At 47.8% G+C, this 18,931-nt stretch overlaps 2 protein-coding genes across 3 annotated transcripts; one reads left to right on the forward strand and one right to left on the reverse strand.

Annotated features, from left to right (window-relative positions):
* The first annotated feature begins 1,126 nt into the window (after positions 1–1,126).
* Positions 1,127–8,990, forward strand: LOC120753880 (rab9 effector protein with kelch motifs-like). Its single transcript, XM_040066656.1, has 13 exons — positions 1,127–1,239; positions 1,538–1,714; positions 1,983–2,088; positions 2,591–2,713; positions 3,216–3,447; positions 4,433–4,456; positions 5,236–5,358; positions 5,897–6,084; positions 6,804–7,003; positions 7,299–7,390; positions 7,709–7,763; positions 8,453–8,550; positions 8,696–8,990. The coding sequence occupies exons 1-13, from the start codon at positions 1,127–1,129 to the stop codon at positions 8,902–8,904; spliced, it is 1,740 nt and encodes a 579-aa protein (XP_039922590.1). The 3' UTR covers positions 8,905–8,990.
* Positions 8,984–18,873, reverse strand: GSTZ1 (glutathione S-transferase zeta 1). 2 transcript variants are annotated; one of them, XM_040066567.2, is made up of 9 exons: positions 18,771–18,873; positions 15,777–15,828; positions 15,158–15,225; positions 14,266–14,346; positions 13,673–13,798; positions 13,074–13,149; positions 12,199–12,251; positions 10,913–10,962; positions 8,984–10,170 (listed from the first exon to the last, which is right to left on the reverse strand). In XM_040066567.2, the coding sequence occupies exons 1-9, from the start codon at positions 18,789–18,791 to the stop codon at positions 10,044–10,046; spliced, it is 654 nt and encodes a 217-aa protein (XP_039922501.1). In that variant the 5' UTR covers positions 18,792–18,873; the 3' UTR covers positions 8,984–10,043. The 2 variants fall into 2 exon arrangements, with proteins under 2 accessions (XP_039922501.1, XP_039922502.1); XM_040066568.2 differs by lacking the exon at positions 15,158–15,225 and having other exon boundaries at positions 18,771–18,818.
* Positions 18,874–18,931: the final 58 nt, after the last annotated feature.

An 18,931-nucleotide genomic window follows, 5' to 3' on the forward strand; every position in this document is an offset into this window, starting at 1 on the left:
GTGGATGGGCTGCAGCAGAAACACTGATCATGAAGTGCTCCATGAAGGCCTTGCAGCAGGCTTTGTTGCCTCTGCCAGGGAAGTGGCTCTTCTCATTTCAGGTCAGTAGGGAGAATACTGTACTTTGGCTGCTGGAGTCCTGTCACTGCTTTTGGTAGTGTTTGGTTATCAACAGCAGTTTTAAGCTTAGCAGAGCTACTCATGGTTATACAGGTGGTATCAGTTACCCAGTGGAGCCTCTGTAGTAACACACACATGCACATGTAATTGCTGCTTAAGGAGTATCTGCCACCATTGTATCTTCAATATGAGCCATGACTGCAGAGTAAGAGAAGGAAGGTTCACACCTGCTCTTTTTCATGAAGGCTGATCAAGAAACGTGTACAGATACCATCACTTAGGAATCACCAGGCAAATTATCCTCTGGAAAGGATCATGTGGCTTGGGCTCTAGAAACGGTGGATGTCTGGAGCACTAGTGCTTTGAGGAGTGGCTGAGGGAGCAGGGGTTGTTTAGGCTGGAGGAGGCTTAGAGGACACTTTACCACTCTCTACAACTACCTGAAAGGAGGTGGTAGCCAGGTGGGAATTGGCCTCTTCTCCCAGGCAGCCAGTGACAGGACAAGAGAACATAATCTCAAGCTGTGCCAGGGCAAGTTTAGGCTGGACATTATAAGGAATTTCTTCACAGAAGGGGTGATTATATTCTGGAATGGGCTGCATGGGAGGTGGTGGAGTCACCATCGCTGGAGGTGTTTAAGGGAAGACTGGATGTGTAGCGCCCGTGTCTAGTTGACATGGAGTTCGGTCACAGGCTATTCTCGATGATCTCAGAGGTCTTTTCCAACCTAATTAATTCTGTGATTCTACAGAGGCTATTTTGGTACGAAGGCAAGGCTGATCCCGGCTTCGGAAGGCCCGAGCAGCCGGCCCTGTTCCCCGCCCTCCTCGCGGCCCGGCGGGGCGGGCCGCGCCCCGGGCACTCCCGGCCCGGGCAGGGGCAGGGGCAGGGCGGGCCCGCCGGGCCCCTCCGCAGCTGTGGGCCCGGCCCGGGGGATGCCGGGGCCGCCCCCGCTGCGCCGCGGCGCTTTAATGTGGGCGCGGCGGCCCCGGCCCTGCTGTCCGCCATGCTGCGCGCCCGCCGCCGGGGCTGGCCGGGGCCGGCGGGCAGCGCCCGGCAGGGCGGCCTCGCCTTCTACGTGCTGTGGGCTCTGCGGGAGCCGCCGCGGCGGCTCGGCAGGTGCGGCCGGTCCCTGCCAGGGTTGGGCTCCACCGCGGGCCGGGGCACCTGCCTTGGCCCTCTCTGCAAGTGCCGCTGCCCGCGAGGCTGCGCTGCTCCAGCTCCTGGCGGCTCTCCCTTCCCACCGGTTATTTCCTTCCCTGCGTCCTTGCGTGGTTTCATCTTTACATGACACAAGCCCTCTCCTTTCAACCTTCCCTGGCATAAACGTATTTTTAGGAGTTTTCATGTATTTTTTCCACGTTTTATTTTACTCCTTGATTACTATCTCTCGTTTTTCTTCCCCCCCACCTTGCAGCCAGTCCAGCCAGATGGGTTTCCAGGCTTGGCTGCCCCTGCCGTTGCCGAAGCAGCTGGTGGTGTTCGGGCTGGGAGACTGGAGCTGTTACTCTCCGGACACGAGCATCGCAGTGGATGTGCTGGTGTCCCCAGGCGTGGCGCCGCAGCGGGTCGGCACGCTGGAGCCCACCCGCAGGTTACGGCAGGGGCTGCTGGGCTGTCAGGAGGGGCATCCTGGAAAAGCTTTCTGATCTCTGGAGCTGCCCGATTCTGCTGCTGTTATCCAAAAGCTTCTCAAGCCTGCTGGCCCTCTACCTCTACTTTCTCTCTAGTGATGATTTCTTTCGTCTGCTTTCAGGGTTGGATCTCTTTTGGCTTTGGGCTGTTTTCATCTAGTATGGGAGCAGGAGTTTTGTCCTGGTCGGTGTCACTTGTGAGCTGAAAAGCCACGGTCCTTTGTGCAGGTGTCTGGTGTGGGAAGATGACTGGAGAACAGATATTTTCATGGCCTCGTTGAAAGAGATGGACAAAGGCAACCCTGTGAGGCTTGTTCTGACCGTCAATGGACAGGTAAAAAGAATTGACACTCTCCTCTCTTCCTGCCCAGGGATTCAAATGTTGTCACTTCTGAGCCCCAGAGCCTCCTCTCTCTGCTCACCTTTTCCTTCTCTGCTGCTCCAAGGTAGAGCTGACAAATGTGGATCTGTTAATGCACATCTGTGCTGGGCCTGAATCCTCTGTGATGCTCCAGGCTTATCCTCTGAACACAGTTTTGCCAGAAGACCTTGTGTGTTGCAGGAGATGGGTAGCAGACAGCTGTTCACTTCTAGTTCCACTCTCTCCTGAGTATTTGGTACTTACATAGCTGTTTTACCTTGATCTGAAGCCAGTGGATTTAGCATCTTTCAGTGCCTGGCTTTCCTTTTCCCTGTTTTGTTGGTGTGGGAGATAAAAGGCAGCTTATCCCATTGCAGGGAACCTGTCCCTTGCAAGATGTGTTTTTGCTCATCCTTTGTGTGGATGGAGGCCAGCACACTTACGGCCTTTCATTCTGTTGCTGTTTCTGCTGCAGCTGCTCCGAGGTGTCTCCAGCAGCACACCTGCCCGTCCCTTCCTTGCACCAGAGACCACACAGTCACCAGTGCTCCCAGCAGATGATATCACCCCTGGCCAGGACCTGGAGGATACTACTGGGGTATGTGTATTTTGGAGTAGTCTTCTTGTTATTTCACCTTTTTCGTAGTATCTTCTCCCTCACCAGTAGCCATTCAGTTGATGTCTAGCTGAAACATTTGCTGCCATTTTTTCAGTGGAGATATGCCTAAGCAAGTTCTGGAGCCAAAGTTTCTCTTGTGCTGAAGAAAGATATATTTTCCACTGAAATGCCCTTTTAAAGGTTGAATGTAGTAGTCCTTGGTGGGATGATCATTCCTAGTACAGACAGCCTTTTTGCCCTTCCATGTTCTGGCTGCGCCCAGCAGCCAGCAGTCTGAAAACCAACTATAGCACGCAGCAGCAGGTAGCTGCATTGCTCAGCATCTGTTTGGCAGCTGATCCTGATGGCACATTGGCCCTTTAAACTCAATGGGAAGATGAGCCTAAGAACAGTTACCACATCTCTGGCCCAGTAAGATACAATTCACAGTCGCCTCAAGTATCTTTCTTCAGGGCTGATTTGGCTGGGACTCATGTCACAGGTTAAGAGTCAGAGCTCAGAGGTGGCTGCCAGAGCATCCAGGCCTGTGAAGAAGGATGTCCAGTCACCACTGAGAACCGTGGTGGTACCCTGTGCCCTGAAGTCACCAGCTGGAAAGGTGGAATGCACCTGGAGGAAGAGTCCTGACCAAGGACCAGCAAGAGTCCACTCCAAAAAGCCCAGAAAAGTTTTATTTGAACCCACGGCATCTGAGAGAGATCTCGATGAAGAAGGTAACTCTGCTAGCTTGCAACTTCATTTTACAGGTCTTGTCTGAATGATCTGTCAATACTGCTGGGCTGCACCTTTTCAGTCTATTTCTTGATGTACCTCTAAGGCATGATGGACTTGTATGTTTGGCTTTGAAATACTGAGAATGCTCTTTATTTCTGGATCAGCTGCTTGATGAGTTTTTGCCTGCTGGGAAAAGGCCAGAAATAGAACATGGGATATTCTTAGTGCCACCACTTTTTACCGTGACATAATGCCTATCTTTTTGTAAAAGTAAAATTGTTTTATAAATTAAGGCAAATATTGTTAACCTTGTTCTACAAAAGAGTAAATTGAGGCACAAGAAAGTCACCTACAGTGACCTTCTGTAAGCTCTGCATTAGTCTGTTTGCACTAATAGCATACCACTTGCTCCATAGAAGACATTGGTTATTATTATGGTATAGGAAATATGAAAAGGAATATATATATGTAATTAGTATAATTCTACTATATAAGTAGTGAGAAGGTAACTGCCAAGGGATTTGGAAACAAAACCTTAGGCTTCTGGAGTGGGAATTCCAAGCTAGCTCCAGAGTGTGACCAAGTTTAGGTGTAAAGGTTTGGCAATAACTTAGTGGTTCCCATAAGAAATTACTTATTGGGAGTTGGCTTGCTTGTCATAAATGCAAATATAGCTCCATCATAAAGTTTTTTTTCTGCTGCAGGCAGTGTGAGAAGGAGGGAAGCAAACTTCCATCAGAAGGGTAAAATGCAATGGTGACAGCATTTGGCAGAGGAAGTGTGCTCTGCTGTTACCAATCTTATGCATTTCTTCTGATGAGACAGTTCGTGATTCTTGGTCTTGCACTTTTGTTGCAGTGAGGTAGCTTTGTGCTGGAGGTTGGAAGAAGGAAGGTCAAAGGGCTCTTACACAGTGGAGCTGAGCACTTTCCTTAGTATGTCTGCTGGCTGCTTTATGGGGCCATCTCTGTGTTCCCTCTGCAGATCTGGCGGTGAAGGAGTTGCAAGGTGAGGATTTGGTTCCTAGACCCTGGTTTGTCTTTTCAGTCACTCAGTGATGATATTCCCTCCCTTCAACATCAGAAGCCTCTCAAGCTTCTCCCTGTATTTCTCCAGTGATCAACAAGTAGGTTGTGTGTATATACTGTTCCTCTTCATGCAATTGCCATCAGTGCTTCCAATACTGTTAGGCTCTCAAATATGTTTCTTTAGCCCCTCTGAATCTCAGGCACACCTCTGGGTACATAGCTCTTTGAGGGAAAAAAATAAGATATGAAATAGACTTTGCTTAAAAAGTATTTTTTTAGCTTGCTCAGCCAACTGCAGGGGCCTGGGAGGGGAAGGGAGGAGGAACAGAGCAGTTCAAGGAATACCTCTGGACGCAGCTCCAGGCTTCTGATTGTTCTATCTTAGGCACTGACAAGCTGTCCCTGGGTAGTTCTCCCTCACGAGGAGTAGTGCAGGATAGGTAGCACAACTCTAGATGTCACTTCTGGAGATGGGGTAGTAAATGGGGGACATCCAAGCCTGTCTGAAGTGGCAGCCTGAATGTATCCCATATCCAGCTGCTCCTTGCTCCTGAGGTCTCTCTAAGTACATCAAGCCAACTGAAAATATTGCTCAGAGAGGTACGTCTTTTTCCCCTGCAGAGGGAAGGGACCAGGGCTCCTTGCCTTACCATTTCCCCCCTCTGAGCACTCAGGTGGCTTGTTCTCCCCAGCAGGGAAGGGAGCTCTGAGGGTGCCTTGTGTCTGACTGTTCACAGGTCTGTGCTCTTGCCCCCTCAGGCAGTCCCAGCCCTCGGTGGTGCCATGCCATGTGCCTCAGTGACCTGGGGACAGCTGTTCTCATTGGTGGAGAAGGTGTGAATCAACAGTCCTGCAGGGATGCTCTCTGGAAGCTGGAAATTGGTAGGGACTTTAGGGCTGTCAAAATCAGTGGGGACAGTGGGACTCGAGGATAGCTCATGCAGATGAGAGGGGGTATTTGGCCATCTGTGCATATGGAAGGGACAGCAAAGGCATCACATCTGGCATGTCACCAGGCTGAGCTGACAGCATCGAGTGCCTTATGAGGCTCTGGGACTGGACTTGAGAGCCCTCTAGGAGCTAAGGTACAAGTTCTGGAAAGAATGTAATTTTAAGGGGTAAAAGCAACAGTGCAGTTTTCAGTCTGCAGTCTGTGTCTGGTGACTGGTGGGGAAGTGTGAGATACAATTCCAGTGCCTTGTGTCTTTCTGTACCTCACTGGTCTTCTCTTTCACCTTGCTATTCCCCATCATTCCTTACAGAAACAATTTTGTATGAGTTCTCTCTAGCCCTGAATCAAAGGAGATGAGACAAAGGGAACAAGGTTTTGAGTGAAGATTTTAAGGCATATTCTTTAAATCTAGAGAAATCAAGAACCTTTTTGAACTCCCACATCATGTGTCTGCTGTTGCTCCCACAGACAGTGATTTATGGCTTCCAGTGGGTTTCCAGCTACAAAATGCCATGCCATCGTGCTTGCATGGTCACACAGCTACCTATGACCCTGACACCAAGCGTATCTATGTCTTTGGGGGCATAAGGGAGGACAAAGACTACAGCAGCATCTACATTCTGGACACAGTCACCTGGAAATGGCTCCTTGTGGCTGTGAGTACTACATCTCTTCCAAGACAAAAGTGCAGGAGGGGTGGCAGGTCCTGCCTAAATGTGGCAGTGCATGTGCCCATGTCCTCAGTCCAGTAGTCTTGGTCCACTGTTGCTGCAGGTTGTCTGAGATGCATAGTTGGGTTTGGCAGGTATTAGGAGGCTGTGTTGAAAGCCACATGCTGAATGGAAACCAGGAGCTGTGCCTACAGTGAAAATGAAGCAATGTGAAAAAATGGTTGCTACAGGGGGCTGTGCCTGACCAAGCTCAAGGGTGGGAAGCAGCAGAGGGAAGTGTCCTCTCATTTTATATGGTGCCATTGAGAGCAGGTCCAGATGCTGAGGTGAAGAGCTGGTCTTCTCAAATCAGGAACTGCCCTGAGCACAGCAGAATTCTGAGCCCTTGTCAGCATGGGACTATCTGTCTCTTTCCTGGTAAAGCACAAAATGGCTTTTACAGAGTAAGCCTGGATGAGATCTTTCTGTTCTGCGACATCTTCTGAGAAAGGTGTGGGAGGCTGAGTTCTTCTTCTTATCAGAGCATTCTGGTGGTGTAGAGCATGCAAGGAATGTACTGTCTGTGCAGCAAAGATCTGGCTGGGGAGCCAATAAAGTGAAAATGGAGACTTGCTAAACTCACTGCATGATGTGGGCCCCTTTCCTATGTGTCATGCAGCAAATAATGCACTTCTTGTAACAAATTTATATTGAACCTTTTCTAGGCTAAAGGGAGGATACCAGTGCTCACCTACCACAGTGCAACTATCTACCACAAGGAGCTCTTTGTTTTTGGAGGAACTTTCCCCAGAAAGGCATCACTGGCAGTTGCACCCTGCAGCAATGTGCTCTATGTCTTCAATCCAGAGCATGAAATTTGGTATCAGCCCATTTCAGAAGGGGAGAAGCCTCTGCCTAGGCTTGGGTGAGAGTGCTCTAATTTCAGCTATCCAAAATAGTGCAGGAACTTCTGCTTACCTTCCCTCCCACACCAGTGTGATTTCCTAAATATTAGATGATTGTTATCCACCATGTACTCCTTAAGATAGGGCTGTGTTTAGAGCAATGGGATTCTCAGTACCTCCTGTTGTGAATCCTGACGGGGTTCTGTCCCAGGTGTAGACTGATGCTGTGGCAGCCCAGTAGAAGAAGCCAAGGCGAAACCGGAAGTTTTGGGTTTGCTGAAGATTGTTTTATTCATTTGCTTGCTCTCTGCCCAGGCATTCAGCTACTCTGTTGAAAAACAAGCTGCTGATTTTTGGGGGTCAGAGGACTTCTCTCTACCTCAGTGACATGCACATTCTGGATCTGGGTAAGAAAGTCTGTGCCATCGGGCTCCCTTGGGAAGGTCTGTTCCAAGACAGGGACTTGGGAGTGAGGTGTGCTCAGTGGGAAAATAGCAATAACATTATACAGCTCTTGACTAGGCAATGGAGATGAAAAACTGTGGGTTAAAAAAACACCCTTTCTAGGGCAATAAGGGAAGGGATGAGGAAAAAACAAAGGCTTTTTTGGGAGAAGTTGGGTAACAGAGAAGGCAAGTTGTTGATGTGGCAGAGGATCTAAGTTTTTGTCTAGTTATGAGGCTGAGGTTTTTGGACAATTCACCTGCCTTTTCTCTGTCTGTCAGGTTTCATGGAGTACACACCAGTCCCCCTCCTGGCAGGACAGCCTTCTGCACGCTGGTAAGATTCTATTACAGGCCCAGGAGCTATCTTCTTTTGTCATTTCTCTTTGAAGCCAGGTTTAAACAGTGCTTGTGATCAGAGCCAGCTGCATACCTCTGTCCCACTAGTCAAAATAGAGTGGATCTTCTCTCTGCTGTGGGGCCAAGAATTCCTGTGCTGTCCTTGTTGGTGCCTGTATGCTGTGAGGGATATCCCTTAGTCTCCCTGGAAATCTGTCTTTCAGGCTAGGGTAAGTTTTCTGCCGTGTGCTAGTAAACTGTATGGCCAGCTGTTTGGTCTTCACAGTGCCTGGAGAGGTACTGTGCCACACAGAGGAAGAAACTCCTGTACCAGGACTACGCTGTTCCTGAAGGGACAGAATTGCTTACTAGAACAATGACCTAAAATCAATGCAGAGCCCAGCTAGCCTGCTATCTCACCCCACAGAGCAAAGCACTGGAGTTTTGATAGCTCCTTCTGAGATAATGAGTTGCTCTTCAGGCCCAACTGTGGCCTGATCTACAGAGGCAAACATCTCTTTTAGGGTTACTCTGCAAGTCAGGGCAGAGAGGAGCAGAAGTCAACTTTCTTCCTGCAGCTTAAGCCCCCAGCTTCCTGATCAAGTTTGCTCATCCCCACCCTTTGCTGACTGAGGCCATCCCAGCAGGTTTTGTTGTAGTCACCTTTTGACTTTGCTTTGGTCGCAGTTTTCATGCAGCTCTGGCTGTGTCGGACCAGAAGGTTCTAATCAGTGGAGGCTGCAATGCCAGAGGAGCCTTGCATGATGCCTTTGTCTTCCACCTAGGTGAGTGACTCTCCTGCCCTCTTCTGATAGCTGAAGGTGACTCTGGGGCTGCAGTGGTGTTTCTGAACACCTAGTCTAATCCATTTGTCTCAAGCTGTGCACTAAGAATGGGCTTGTCAGTATTGATATCCCCTTTCCACTTCAGATACGCTTTCATGGAGCACAGTGATCCACCACGACCTCTGCTCTGTTCCCCGAGCTGGCCACACATTGCTTGACCTGACTCCTGCCCACTTGATGGATATGGACAAGAACAAAGAGCAGAACCGGCACACGGTGTTGGTCTTTGGGGGCTCCAACTGTGCTGGGACCTTTTATAACAGCACAGTCAAGATCCAGCTGGATCTAAGATAATGCATGATTCTCAGAAAGAGCCTGAACAGCAAGGCTCTTCACCAGCCTAAATACAGATATGGATGGCAATAAATGAGTCCAAGCAACGTGGCAGTCCAGGTGTCTGTATGGAGGTGAGTGCCACCGTGGTACAAGAGATTACTGTGGGTTTGTAGTCTGAAGGCCATGGGTATCCTTCTCTTAGGGTACCCGATATACAGTACCTGGGCTCAGGTGCCAAAACATTCAGTGGGATCTGAGCTGAGTCTGCACAAGAACAGACACAAGGTTATGGGTTCCCTTCTTGCCCTACAGGTTTTTAGCTGGAATTTCCAGAGTGCTTTCAGTTTTGAAGGTGACTATTTGGAAAGTCCTCACAGTAAAAGCACAGGCATGATTCTGGTTTGGAGGGAATCTGGGGTGGGATTCCCTTGGGCAACAGTCTGCAGCTGAAGGCTAGGAAAACATCTGAGAGCAGCATCTGAGGATGGGAAAAGGAAGAGAACATAATTTTCAGTGCAGGGGAGAGAGCTGATTGTGCCTTGCTGTCTATGGCACAATCACTTAGCTTTGTTCTAGGCAGACCTTTTATAAATTCTGTACGACTGCTCTTGTTATTGCAAGAGGTGGCAGAGTTGCTGACTTGGCTCTTTGAAGATCCCAACAAGGGTTAAACTATCTTCCAGCAGAGACTAGATCTTATTGTTTATATCCACAGAACTGATGACCATGCTGTGGCTCTGAGGCAGCTCCAAGGATAAGGACACTGTGTATGCTGATTCCCTGATGCTGTTTCTGTAGATGGTAGAAAGAAGTAGCCCCCGTGGGCAATACAGAATTGGCTCAATGCCTCACACTGGTTTGTGGCCACATTCCCCAACCCAGAGCCATACAGAGGGTACTTCTGATCATTATGGATACTTCTGCTTTAATCTGCTTCATGGGGATAGACTGCATAGAAAGTAGTAGCTCCAGGTGTTCCAGCACACGCATAGTTCCTGTAAGTTATCCACGCTATTTCCACGTCCTCTGCCCTGTCCACCCAGATGAAAGGGAAACAATAGTACTAAGGATTCCTACTGGCACTGAAGTCCTGCTCACACTGTAGGTGTTGTCTTCTTTATCACATCAGCTTTCTAGATTTAACGAGTAGAAAGGATTCAAGCTCGCAGCTCTGCAGGAGTATCTGGCTGCCGGGAAGGGTGGCTCACTTTGAAGGCCTCTAACTCCAAGAGAGCTTTATTTATTCTGGTTATTGTGGGATATGGACTCATGTCCACTTTGAATCTGTAAAAGGAAAAGAATTAGTGAAGTATTATGAGTTGGAGAGCCAGTGCAGCAGTGAGCAGAAGTGCAGAGCAATGTAACGGGCCTGCCTAGTATGGGAGATTCCCACAGGCATTTACACTAACAGAAAAGGTTCATCCTTGCAGGTTTAAAAACAAATACTAGAGAGATTATTCAGTGTCTGGAGAGGTTGTAAAGTCTCCTTCTCTAGAGATGGAGAGTCTCTCCTCACAACCCAGCTGGATACAATCCTGTGCCACTTCCTCTACCAGGGAAATTGGACTGGATGACCTCCAGAATTCCCTTCCAACCCTAGTGATTCTGTGGTTGTGTGATCTTCACCAGATTTTTATTTAATGAGCAGCACAAGGTAAGAAAACACTGCTTTTCCTGAGAATCATGCAGCCACTACTGGTATGGGTTTAAGAAATAAAGTCTGATTAATCTTTTCCTCCTGTGTGCAGTGTAAGAATAGAGCAAATAGGACAGAGATCATGGAGTGTGGGGAACCTCAGCTTTTCTAAGGTCATAGATCAGGTTTCCCCAGAGGCCTCTCAGAGGAAACCTTCCAAAAGACACAGTGTTTATGAAACAGGAAAATTCGTGGAGAGAGAAAACATAAGTGGATAGGGCAGGCAGGAGGGATACTTTCTAACAGGCACAAGGAGCAGCAGAAGGTAAGCGCTGACAGCCCAGCGTAAGTAGGTGTGTTGAAGAATATGTCAAGCTTAGCCTTAATTACCTTTCAGCATTGGCAACTTGAGGCACTAAACACAGATCAGCCATGGAAACCTGCAAATACAGCAAAGAAAAGGGTTAGAGTACGTCAGAGCCTCCTCACACTTCCCAGTGGTGGCAGGCTTTGAGACCAGGACCGAAATTATTTTATCAGCCAGTACAGAGGAGTTGTCATGATGGTCTAATTTTTTATTTCAGCATTAATAATACAGTAACAGTACAAGAAAAATAACTTAATTGCAGTCACTAATAGAAGCCATCGGCTTTCAGGGAGCTTTATATTTACCAGGTGATCAATATGACCTCAAGGACACTGTGCTTCTATGGCAACTGCCTCTGAGCAAACAGGTCTGCTGGCAAGTTGCAGAGGGAGGTGATGGAGGGAGAGGGGTGTTTGCATGACTGGGAAAAGTTAAGTAAATTTTGCTTGTTTGCACTGCAGGAGTATCAAGCAGGCCCTGCCAATCAAGACTTGATATGTGATAGGGCCTCTGCACACAGGCTCAGAGACATGCAATCTGAACAGAAGACTCAAGGACAGTGCTGCTGGCTGCCTATCTGCACAGAGGCAGCTGCCCCCACCCTGCTCCCCAGGTCACAAAGCTGTGGGTGCCTCTCAGAGCACTTGTAAGTAGCCTTTGCCTACCAAGGGCTCCATAAAGCTGCTACTACACAATCTTCTGCATCCCAAGATAATGCAGGAGCCTTCCTTTTTTCTAAGGCCTTTATAGGAAAGATCTTTTGCTTGGCAGCAGAACTAATACATGGAAAAGACCTGAGCTGCCTCTAGTGTGGTAAGGGTCAGAACAGCTTTTATGTGAGCTCTGTGAAATCTGTCCATATTAAAACTAGATGATGAGAGCAGAAAAATACAAGGTGGTTAAAGGTTCCACAGAACAGAGCTAAGAACTGAACCCATGTTTCTTGAGCCAGGTTTTGCCCCTATGCCAGGACATGTTTGAAGTCCAAATTCCATAAAGCTGAAATGATATATCATATTTTTCCACATCCTCTAGTACTAGCCAGATCCTAGATACAGCTGCATAATCTGGCCATCAGCAGGTTATAGGTAGGGAAAAGTAGACATCTCCAAAACTCTCTGCCAGCCAATAATGGCCTAAGTAGGATCTGTGCAGCTGTTTTTCGTTATGGTGAAGGCATTGCATGCAGTTCTAGGCACTGAATGGGGTTGTGCTCTTGTTTCCTCAACTAATTTTCTTTCCTATTTTAAGAGAAGATACTGGGGTTTTCAGTTCTGCAATAGCACACGGGGCTCTCTCAGATACTTACTTCATCCCCCACACAGTAGCGTCCAGCGGTGTGCTGCAGAATCTGCTCCACTGCTGTCGAGAGAGGTGGTACACTGGAGTGAGGCATTGGAAAGTCAATTGGAAGGGACACCAAACACTTTCTAGACTGGGAATTATGTACAAGGGCATCTTAACCCCAAGCAGAGTATGAAAAAGGAGCATTTTGGGACAGAAACTAGAAGGAACAGAAATCTTAACTATAGTTATGGGAGTCTTTAGGGTCTTTCAGCTTTGTTGGACCCAGGGTGATTTCAGCTGCTTCAGACAATGCACTTGAAATACTACAAGGATAATGTAGAAATACTTGACTGGGGAGGGGAAAAATACAAAGGTTCAGTCAGTTGGTGTCTGTCAGAAGTGAAGATGGGCCTGTCATTGCAGCACAGGGGGAAAAGGTTCTTGAGGGAACCAAAAGTACTTTATTTCTTTCAGAGGCAAAGAAATACTCTGCTACTCCCTAGACTATGTGGGAGTTTGCCATTAGATGTCTGATTACAAAAGCATATCTATGTATCTATATCTATCTGTATATATATGTAGAACCTTAGATATGCTGTGAGCCCTTGTGCTTCAGAATGAATCAACTGCTGCAGTGTGCAGGATGGCACCAGGCTTCCCCTCTTCCATGTGCAGCAGTGGAAGTGTTCTGTGCACATCTGAGATCCTGGGGAGCTTGTCCAGTCCTAAACAAGAGACTCTGGGCAGGAAGCGCACTGTTTCTGTCAGCAAGGTAGGACCCCAGCACACCAGCCTAGGAATATCTGTGGTTCTACTTGAAAAGCCAAGTAGGATGCCAGCGGTGCAGCATTTTGTAAGGTCAGCCAAAATACTGATCATTTTGGATGTGGGATGTACCTTGAAAGCCAGATGTGATACAGTTCTGAGCCCATTCCATTTTTTTCTCTCCCATTTGTTTCAGGACACTCAGGTTCTGTGAAGGCAAAGCAATCTCTAGGTTAGATGGATACTGCTGGCGGGATCTTACTGTGTCATCCAGTGGAGTAGAGGGGAGATGGGGAGTTGCCAAGGCTGAACACCTGGCCTGAGTTCAGTTGGTTGGGTCAGTTCTGACCTCACCTGCACCGAATCATGCACTCTGTGTTATCTTTCTCTTGGCACTACCCTTCTGTAACAGTTGTCAGTGTATCCTTTGCCACTTCCCTTTGGGCTGCTCAATTCTCTTCTTCCTAAAATGTCTTAGACTCAGCAGTAAAACCATAAGGATTCAGCCCTTTCTGGAAAGAACCCTGGGATTCTATAGGATTTGCGCTGTTGGAAATACTGCACGGTTGCCATTGACAGATCAGGCAGAGGTTAAGCACATTTTATCTACTAGCACACCAACCTGAAGTTCTGCCACCCAGTTGGCTGGCAACAATTTAAGGAGACTGAGAATTTCAGAGACAGAAATCCTTTCTGATTTTCTTATTTGCATGGATCTGACAAGGCAGTACCTGGAGTGGTTGAATGCCAGAGGCAATGTGATCAGCAATCATTCTGACTTGGGCTCTCTTCTTTGGATCTTGGGGCAGAAGCCTGGGGTTAGGATATGTCTCTTCTAGGTAATTAATTATCGCTAGCTGTAATGAACAAAGAGATAATGGGAGGTTATTGGAGAGCCAAGGAAAACTTCACATTCTGGACACCTGGGAAAGGGGAGCTGATCCAAGAGAATACAACAGCTTTGAAGGCAGTTTGTTACCAATTGAAGGAATGGAATAACCCCTCTGTCATCTGCCTGTGATCTTCTTGTCATTTTGGTCCAGCTGTAATTTCAGGCAAACCATGAAATAGCTATTGAAGTCAGACTACAAGCTGCTTGGTGAAAGGCAGAGTTAAGAACCAAAGCAGAATTGAAATCCTTGACAGTAGTTTCCCATCAGGGACTATGTGCTATTTCTGTTCCCGAGTGGGATCACAAATGCCATCGCTTTTCCAATGTATAGGTGAGAGCTCTGGGGAAAAGGATGATGAGACAAAGCCATCCCGTCCAGATTGGGTAGCAGTCTGGAGTGGAAGGTTAACAGGGATGTGGCTGATAACTCACCGACTGAGAAAGGGTGATGCCATGAATTTTCAAGGCTGGGACTTGCTGCATTGGATTTAATGCCTTGAATTCAGCAGAAAACTGTGGAAACAAACCTGTGATTACTTTACAGCAATGAGAAATTTTCCTTCCTTGTTTTCTTCTCCCAGAACTCAGTTATCAAATTTTTTCCTACCTTTTTTCTCTCTACCTTAATACTAATCTTTGCAGTAAATTATGCTGTACTAATAACCTACAGCAAGCTCTCACTGGGGCTCAGGGATCACTGCATTCATGGCCAGACTGCCTTATCTCTTGATAAAGCACCACTGCAATGCCCAGAATGGGTGGTACTGTATCACTGCCACCAATACTGTCCCAGTTGTCCAACTCTGCCTTAGCCCATACCAGCCCATTGAGCCAGTGGTACTATGAGGTGCACAACTCCCTCCTATGGACCCCCAAGTAAGGTCTCAGTGAAGATCTTTTGGCAACACATCTCTTCCTTTTGCAGGCCCTTTGCAGCCCCCTGCAATATAGTGTCTTTTGGACAACCTCTATCCCCACCTCCACGCATTTTCTGGTGCTAATTGAATTGTGTCTGTTTAAAGTGTAGGGCAGCTTCTCCGAACTCTGTGCTGCCAGCGTATTCAGTTGTATCACAGTAAGCAAAAGACCTTCAGCCTTATGGATTCAGTCACAAATGTCTGACAGAGGAAAAAGCCTCTAGTCTCCTGCAGTCATATTCTCCTCCTGCCTCACATGCCACGGAATACTGGCTGAAAGCAACTATTAATTGCAGAGAAGTGGTGAGGAATTCAGTAGCTTTGCATGTTCTAGTGCTAATCCCAAGTATCCTAATGATCCTCAAGTTCAGTACCCCTGGGGAGAGCAGTGGTATTTTTATCCTTACCTGCTGTCCTCCATCCTTAATGAGGTTCACTGGGACCAGGTCATAGGAAATTCCTTTCAGAGCCAGTGCTAGGGAGAGCAGAGTGTAACAGCCTCAGACAGCTACACTGGGACCAGTTAGCATCTACATTGGAAAAAAGACCCTATCCCTTAAGGAGGGTGGCCTGAATCTACTGAGAAGACAGTGCTCTGGCAAATGAAGGACCAAAGTACTAAAGATCAGACCTGGCAAAACCACTGCATTTTTCAAAATAAGCTTTACAACTCCTTTCAGCACAGCCCTTCCTTGATTTGGCTGATAGAGGGCAGGGTACCATGTGCTCACCTGTAAAACCTTTCTGTCTCAGTACAAGTAGGGACCAGTCCCAGCCCTGCTTAGCTCTCCAGACCTGGGCAGGCCAGAGTCTGAGGCAGTATCATGAAGCCCTCTTATCTGTTCCCCTCTATTCCACCTGCTCCCAGTAAGCTGCAGTCTTCCCCTCCCTCCCCATGGGGAGATGCCTCACTGTTCCAGGCTCATGTTTGCTGACTTTTCTGTTAATAAGTGATTGATTAATTGCGTTAGTGAAGGGGAGGATGCTGCAATATTGAGACAAAAAGAGAGATTGACTAAATCTTACCGATTCGCACTCTCCAAGAACAGGAACTTCGGAAATAGCTGTAAAGTATCGGCTGAGAAGAGAAAGGTAAAAGGGTTATATGCTGGGAGCACCAGTGTTGTATGTAAGGAGAGGAATGCACGAGCAGAAGGCATTTCAGGAACTTGAAGACAGGGGAGAGCAACCTTTGGAGGAGAGAGGGCTCCTTTCTGAAAGTAACTGTTCCTGATTTGGGCATACAGATAGCATCACTGTCTCTCATAATAGCCTTCTCATTATCCAGTTGCACCTGATGTTTTCAGCAATGCACAAATGACCTTGAAATTACTCCCTATAAAGCTTCCCTCTTTGTCCCTATCCAATATTGCTAACATCTATCCCATCTTAGATTTCTGAAACAATTTCTGTACTGATTGTGCCAAGCACCTGCACTGGGTATTTGCATGGATTGCAATAGCTTTTCCAGCCATGTAGGGAAAAGCCAGATCTCTTTCCAAACAAGTAGAGCTTCTGATGTTTGAGATGAAAGCCAGAAGACAGACAATTCATCTCTACCTGAACTATAACACTAAGGCAGCCTTCCCAGATGCTTACACCCTGTCCAAACTCTCACCTTTTCAGATGCCATCGTGTGTACCGTTGTCTCCACGAAATAAAAACTACCTGTGTGTTCTTCCTTTTAACTCAGCTGGAATGGGGGAAGGCTTCTTTCCTAAAACCAATGAGGAAAGGACTATGCCCCCCAGTTAGGACACAAAAACCAGCCAGTCAGATTCAATCCTGAGTCACTGCAGTCACCCTCTCCCAGCCCTGCTATCAAAACCATTAACCGACCATTTGGGAACTATTCTTATTTCTGTAGTGTTTCATCATGAAACAAGTAAGACACCTAGAGAGCTTCCCAGGGTGTCACCAGTTGCCAATGCAGAAATCTAACCCTGGAGAACAAAAAAAAAAAAGAAAACCAAAGTTGCTTGCAGAATTTGTTTCACTAGGGAATGACTGCTAGCTCCAGGAATGGGCTGCCTTTGCAGGGAGGTTCCTTAGTGTGGTCCTGTAGCCCTGCTCTCACTGGCCAGTACAGGGGATTTTCTACATTGCAGATATGGGAGAAGCTGCTACTCTGCTCTCAGACCAACTTCACGTAAAAGAAAAGATTGCTTTTTTTTGTGTCTTTTCTTTCTACACAGGAAATTGGTACCCATGTATGTCTCTAAATAAACATGTAATTATGTCTCTCCTTGCTTACACAGATCCCATGGAATGCAATGGATCTCTCTGTGTCTCTCCCCTTCCACCCTTCCAAAATGCATAAAAAGTTTTCCAGAGACTGGCAGCAAGACAAAAGAAAGCAGGGATAGGCTCAATCATAGTCTGTCAACAGAAAACCAGAGACACTGATGATCTCTGTGCTCCAGTCTCCTTTGTAAACTTCATGCTTGTCTTACAGTTTAGATTGGCTCAAGTAACTTCAAATGAGATATGTCTTTGACAAAATTACTCAGATTTGTAAGTGAGGAGGAAAGTGATGGCAGTACTGGTAACACTTTAGTGGGCAAAGTATTTACTGATTTCCTTAAATTCTCTTCTTCTGGGATCGGGGCATTAGAAATATCAGCTACGTTAGTTTTTCAAATGTCTAACCTGCTGAGTTTCAGAGAAAGAAACAGAAACTATGGCTTCAAAAGAGAAACACAGAACATTAACGAGATATTAATTTTACCTGCCTTTCCTGAGGACCTTGCTAATGATTTTTTGGCTCAGAAATTAATGTGCTTCACCACATCTGTTTTGGACTCTGGCCTCTCAGCCAGCAGAGACACCTTTCTCCCGATGCTCTCTGCAATTCTTTTTTGGTTTTACAGCCTGTGCTATCATTTGGAATAAACTGTACTAAGCTAATTGCCTTGCTCTATAATTTCAAGGCCCTGGGGGATTTCACCAAAAAGAACATGGAAACCAGCCCATCGTTCAGCTGGGAACTGTCTCCAGAGGCTGGGGCACAGAGTGATCTCTGGAGTTCATGCTGCGTTGCTCCTAACAGCAGGGCAGACCACAGGCAAAAATAATCAGCTAAGTAAAGACTAGAGACAGCAGAAATGTTTTGTCCTCAGTGGACAGATCCGAGTGACACTGTGTCTTCCTCAGAGGAAATGCTGTGGATGGTCCAGGAAAGTCTCAGGAAAGAATTTCCTGCATTTACAACCCTGTGGGATAAAACCCCCAAAATCTGTAGTTTACACTGGCTGGAGCTGGGACAATAGCAGGAGGACAGGATTTGTTTGATGTCTATTTAGAGTTCTGGTTTTGTTCTGTTTTCTGGCAATCACTGAGGAAAGTTTGGGCCTAAATACCAGTCCAGAGTAAAAATTTGGGAAATGCATTTCCCTGTTGTGAAAGACAGAAGAGGCACCCCAAACCATGTGTGTTGACCTCTTAGGTTTCCTGTCTTCTTCAGTATGGTCTGCTCTGGATCCCAGCTCTTTCCAGGCGATACAGGGGATGTGCTTGGAAAGGCTAAATCTCTCACCTTTCCTGAGACCCATCAAGCCTGCACACAGCCACTGCTCCTGGGGGCTGGCGTAGGGGACATCATGGTGGCTGAAAGGCACTGCTTGTACTCTGCTGCGTTCAAATGTAAAGCAGAAAGAACAGATCTGCTTCTAAATTCTCAGTCTCTCTTCAACAGGACTTGGTGTGAACAGTGCGCCAGAATAAAATATGGTAAGCAAGCACCACCGCTAAAAGCACACTAAAGCATTTTATTTAGCATGGGGTTCAATTCCTTGTTTTTCACTGCGACAGAGACAGGGCGCAGGCCGGGGCAGCGAGGGCGCGGTCCTCCCGGGAACTGCCATTCCGGCCTCCCCGGGACGCCGGGCACCGGGAGCCACAGCCGGCGACAAGGCCGACCCGGCCCGCTCAGGCCGAAGGCGGAGAGCCGCCTCCTCAAGCCCCGCTCCCTCCGGCTCTGGCGCCGCCATCGCCCCCCCTTTCCCCTCCAGCGCCGCGTACCTTGGCGGCGGCAGCGCTCATGGCCTCCTCTCGGGGCACCGCATTCCCGGGACTGCATTCCCCGGCGTGCCCCGCGCCGCGCCCGCGCTCCGCGCCCCGGATGCGCCGCGCCCGGCGCGGAGCAGCGCGCGGCGGGTGCCCGCGGATGCCGCCGCGCCAGC

The sequence above is a fragment of the Hirundo rustica genome, chromosome 6 (assembly GCF_015227805.2).
Source record: "Hirundo rustica isolate bHirRus1 chromosome 6, bHirRus1.pri.v3, whole genome shotgun sequence".
NCBI lineage: Eukaryota > Metazoa > Chordata > Aves > Passeriformes > Hirundinidae > Hirundo > Hirundo rustica.

Bases quoted from the DNA above. Each gene is read 5' to 3' on its own strand.
- GSTZ1 (XM_040066567.2), bottom strand. From the start codon at position 18,791: ATGAGCGCTGCCGCCGCCAAG. The intron at 15,829-18,770 runs GTACGCGGCGCT...TTCTCTTCTCAG, and splicing joins TGAGCGCTGCCGCCGCCAAG to CCGATACTTTACAGCTATTT. The intron at 13,799-14,265 runs GTGAGTTATCAG...TGTTCATTACAG, and splicing joins GCATCACCCTTTCTCAGTCG to CTAGCGATAATTAATTACCT.
- LOC120753880 (XM_040066656.1), top strand. From the start codon at position 1,127: ATGCTGCGCGCCCGCCGCCGGGGCTGGCCGGGGCCGGCGGGCAGCGCC. The intron at 1,240-1,537 runs GTGCGGCCGGTC...CCCACCTTGCAG, and splicing joins CCGCCGCGGCGGCTCGGCAG to CCAGTCCAGCCAGATGGGTT. The intron at 2,089-2,590 runs GTAAAAAGAATT...TTTCTGCTGCAG, and splicing joins TTCTGACCGTCAATGGACAG to CTGCTCCGAGGTGTCTCCAG.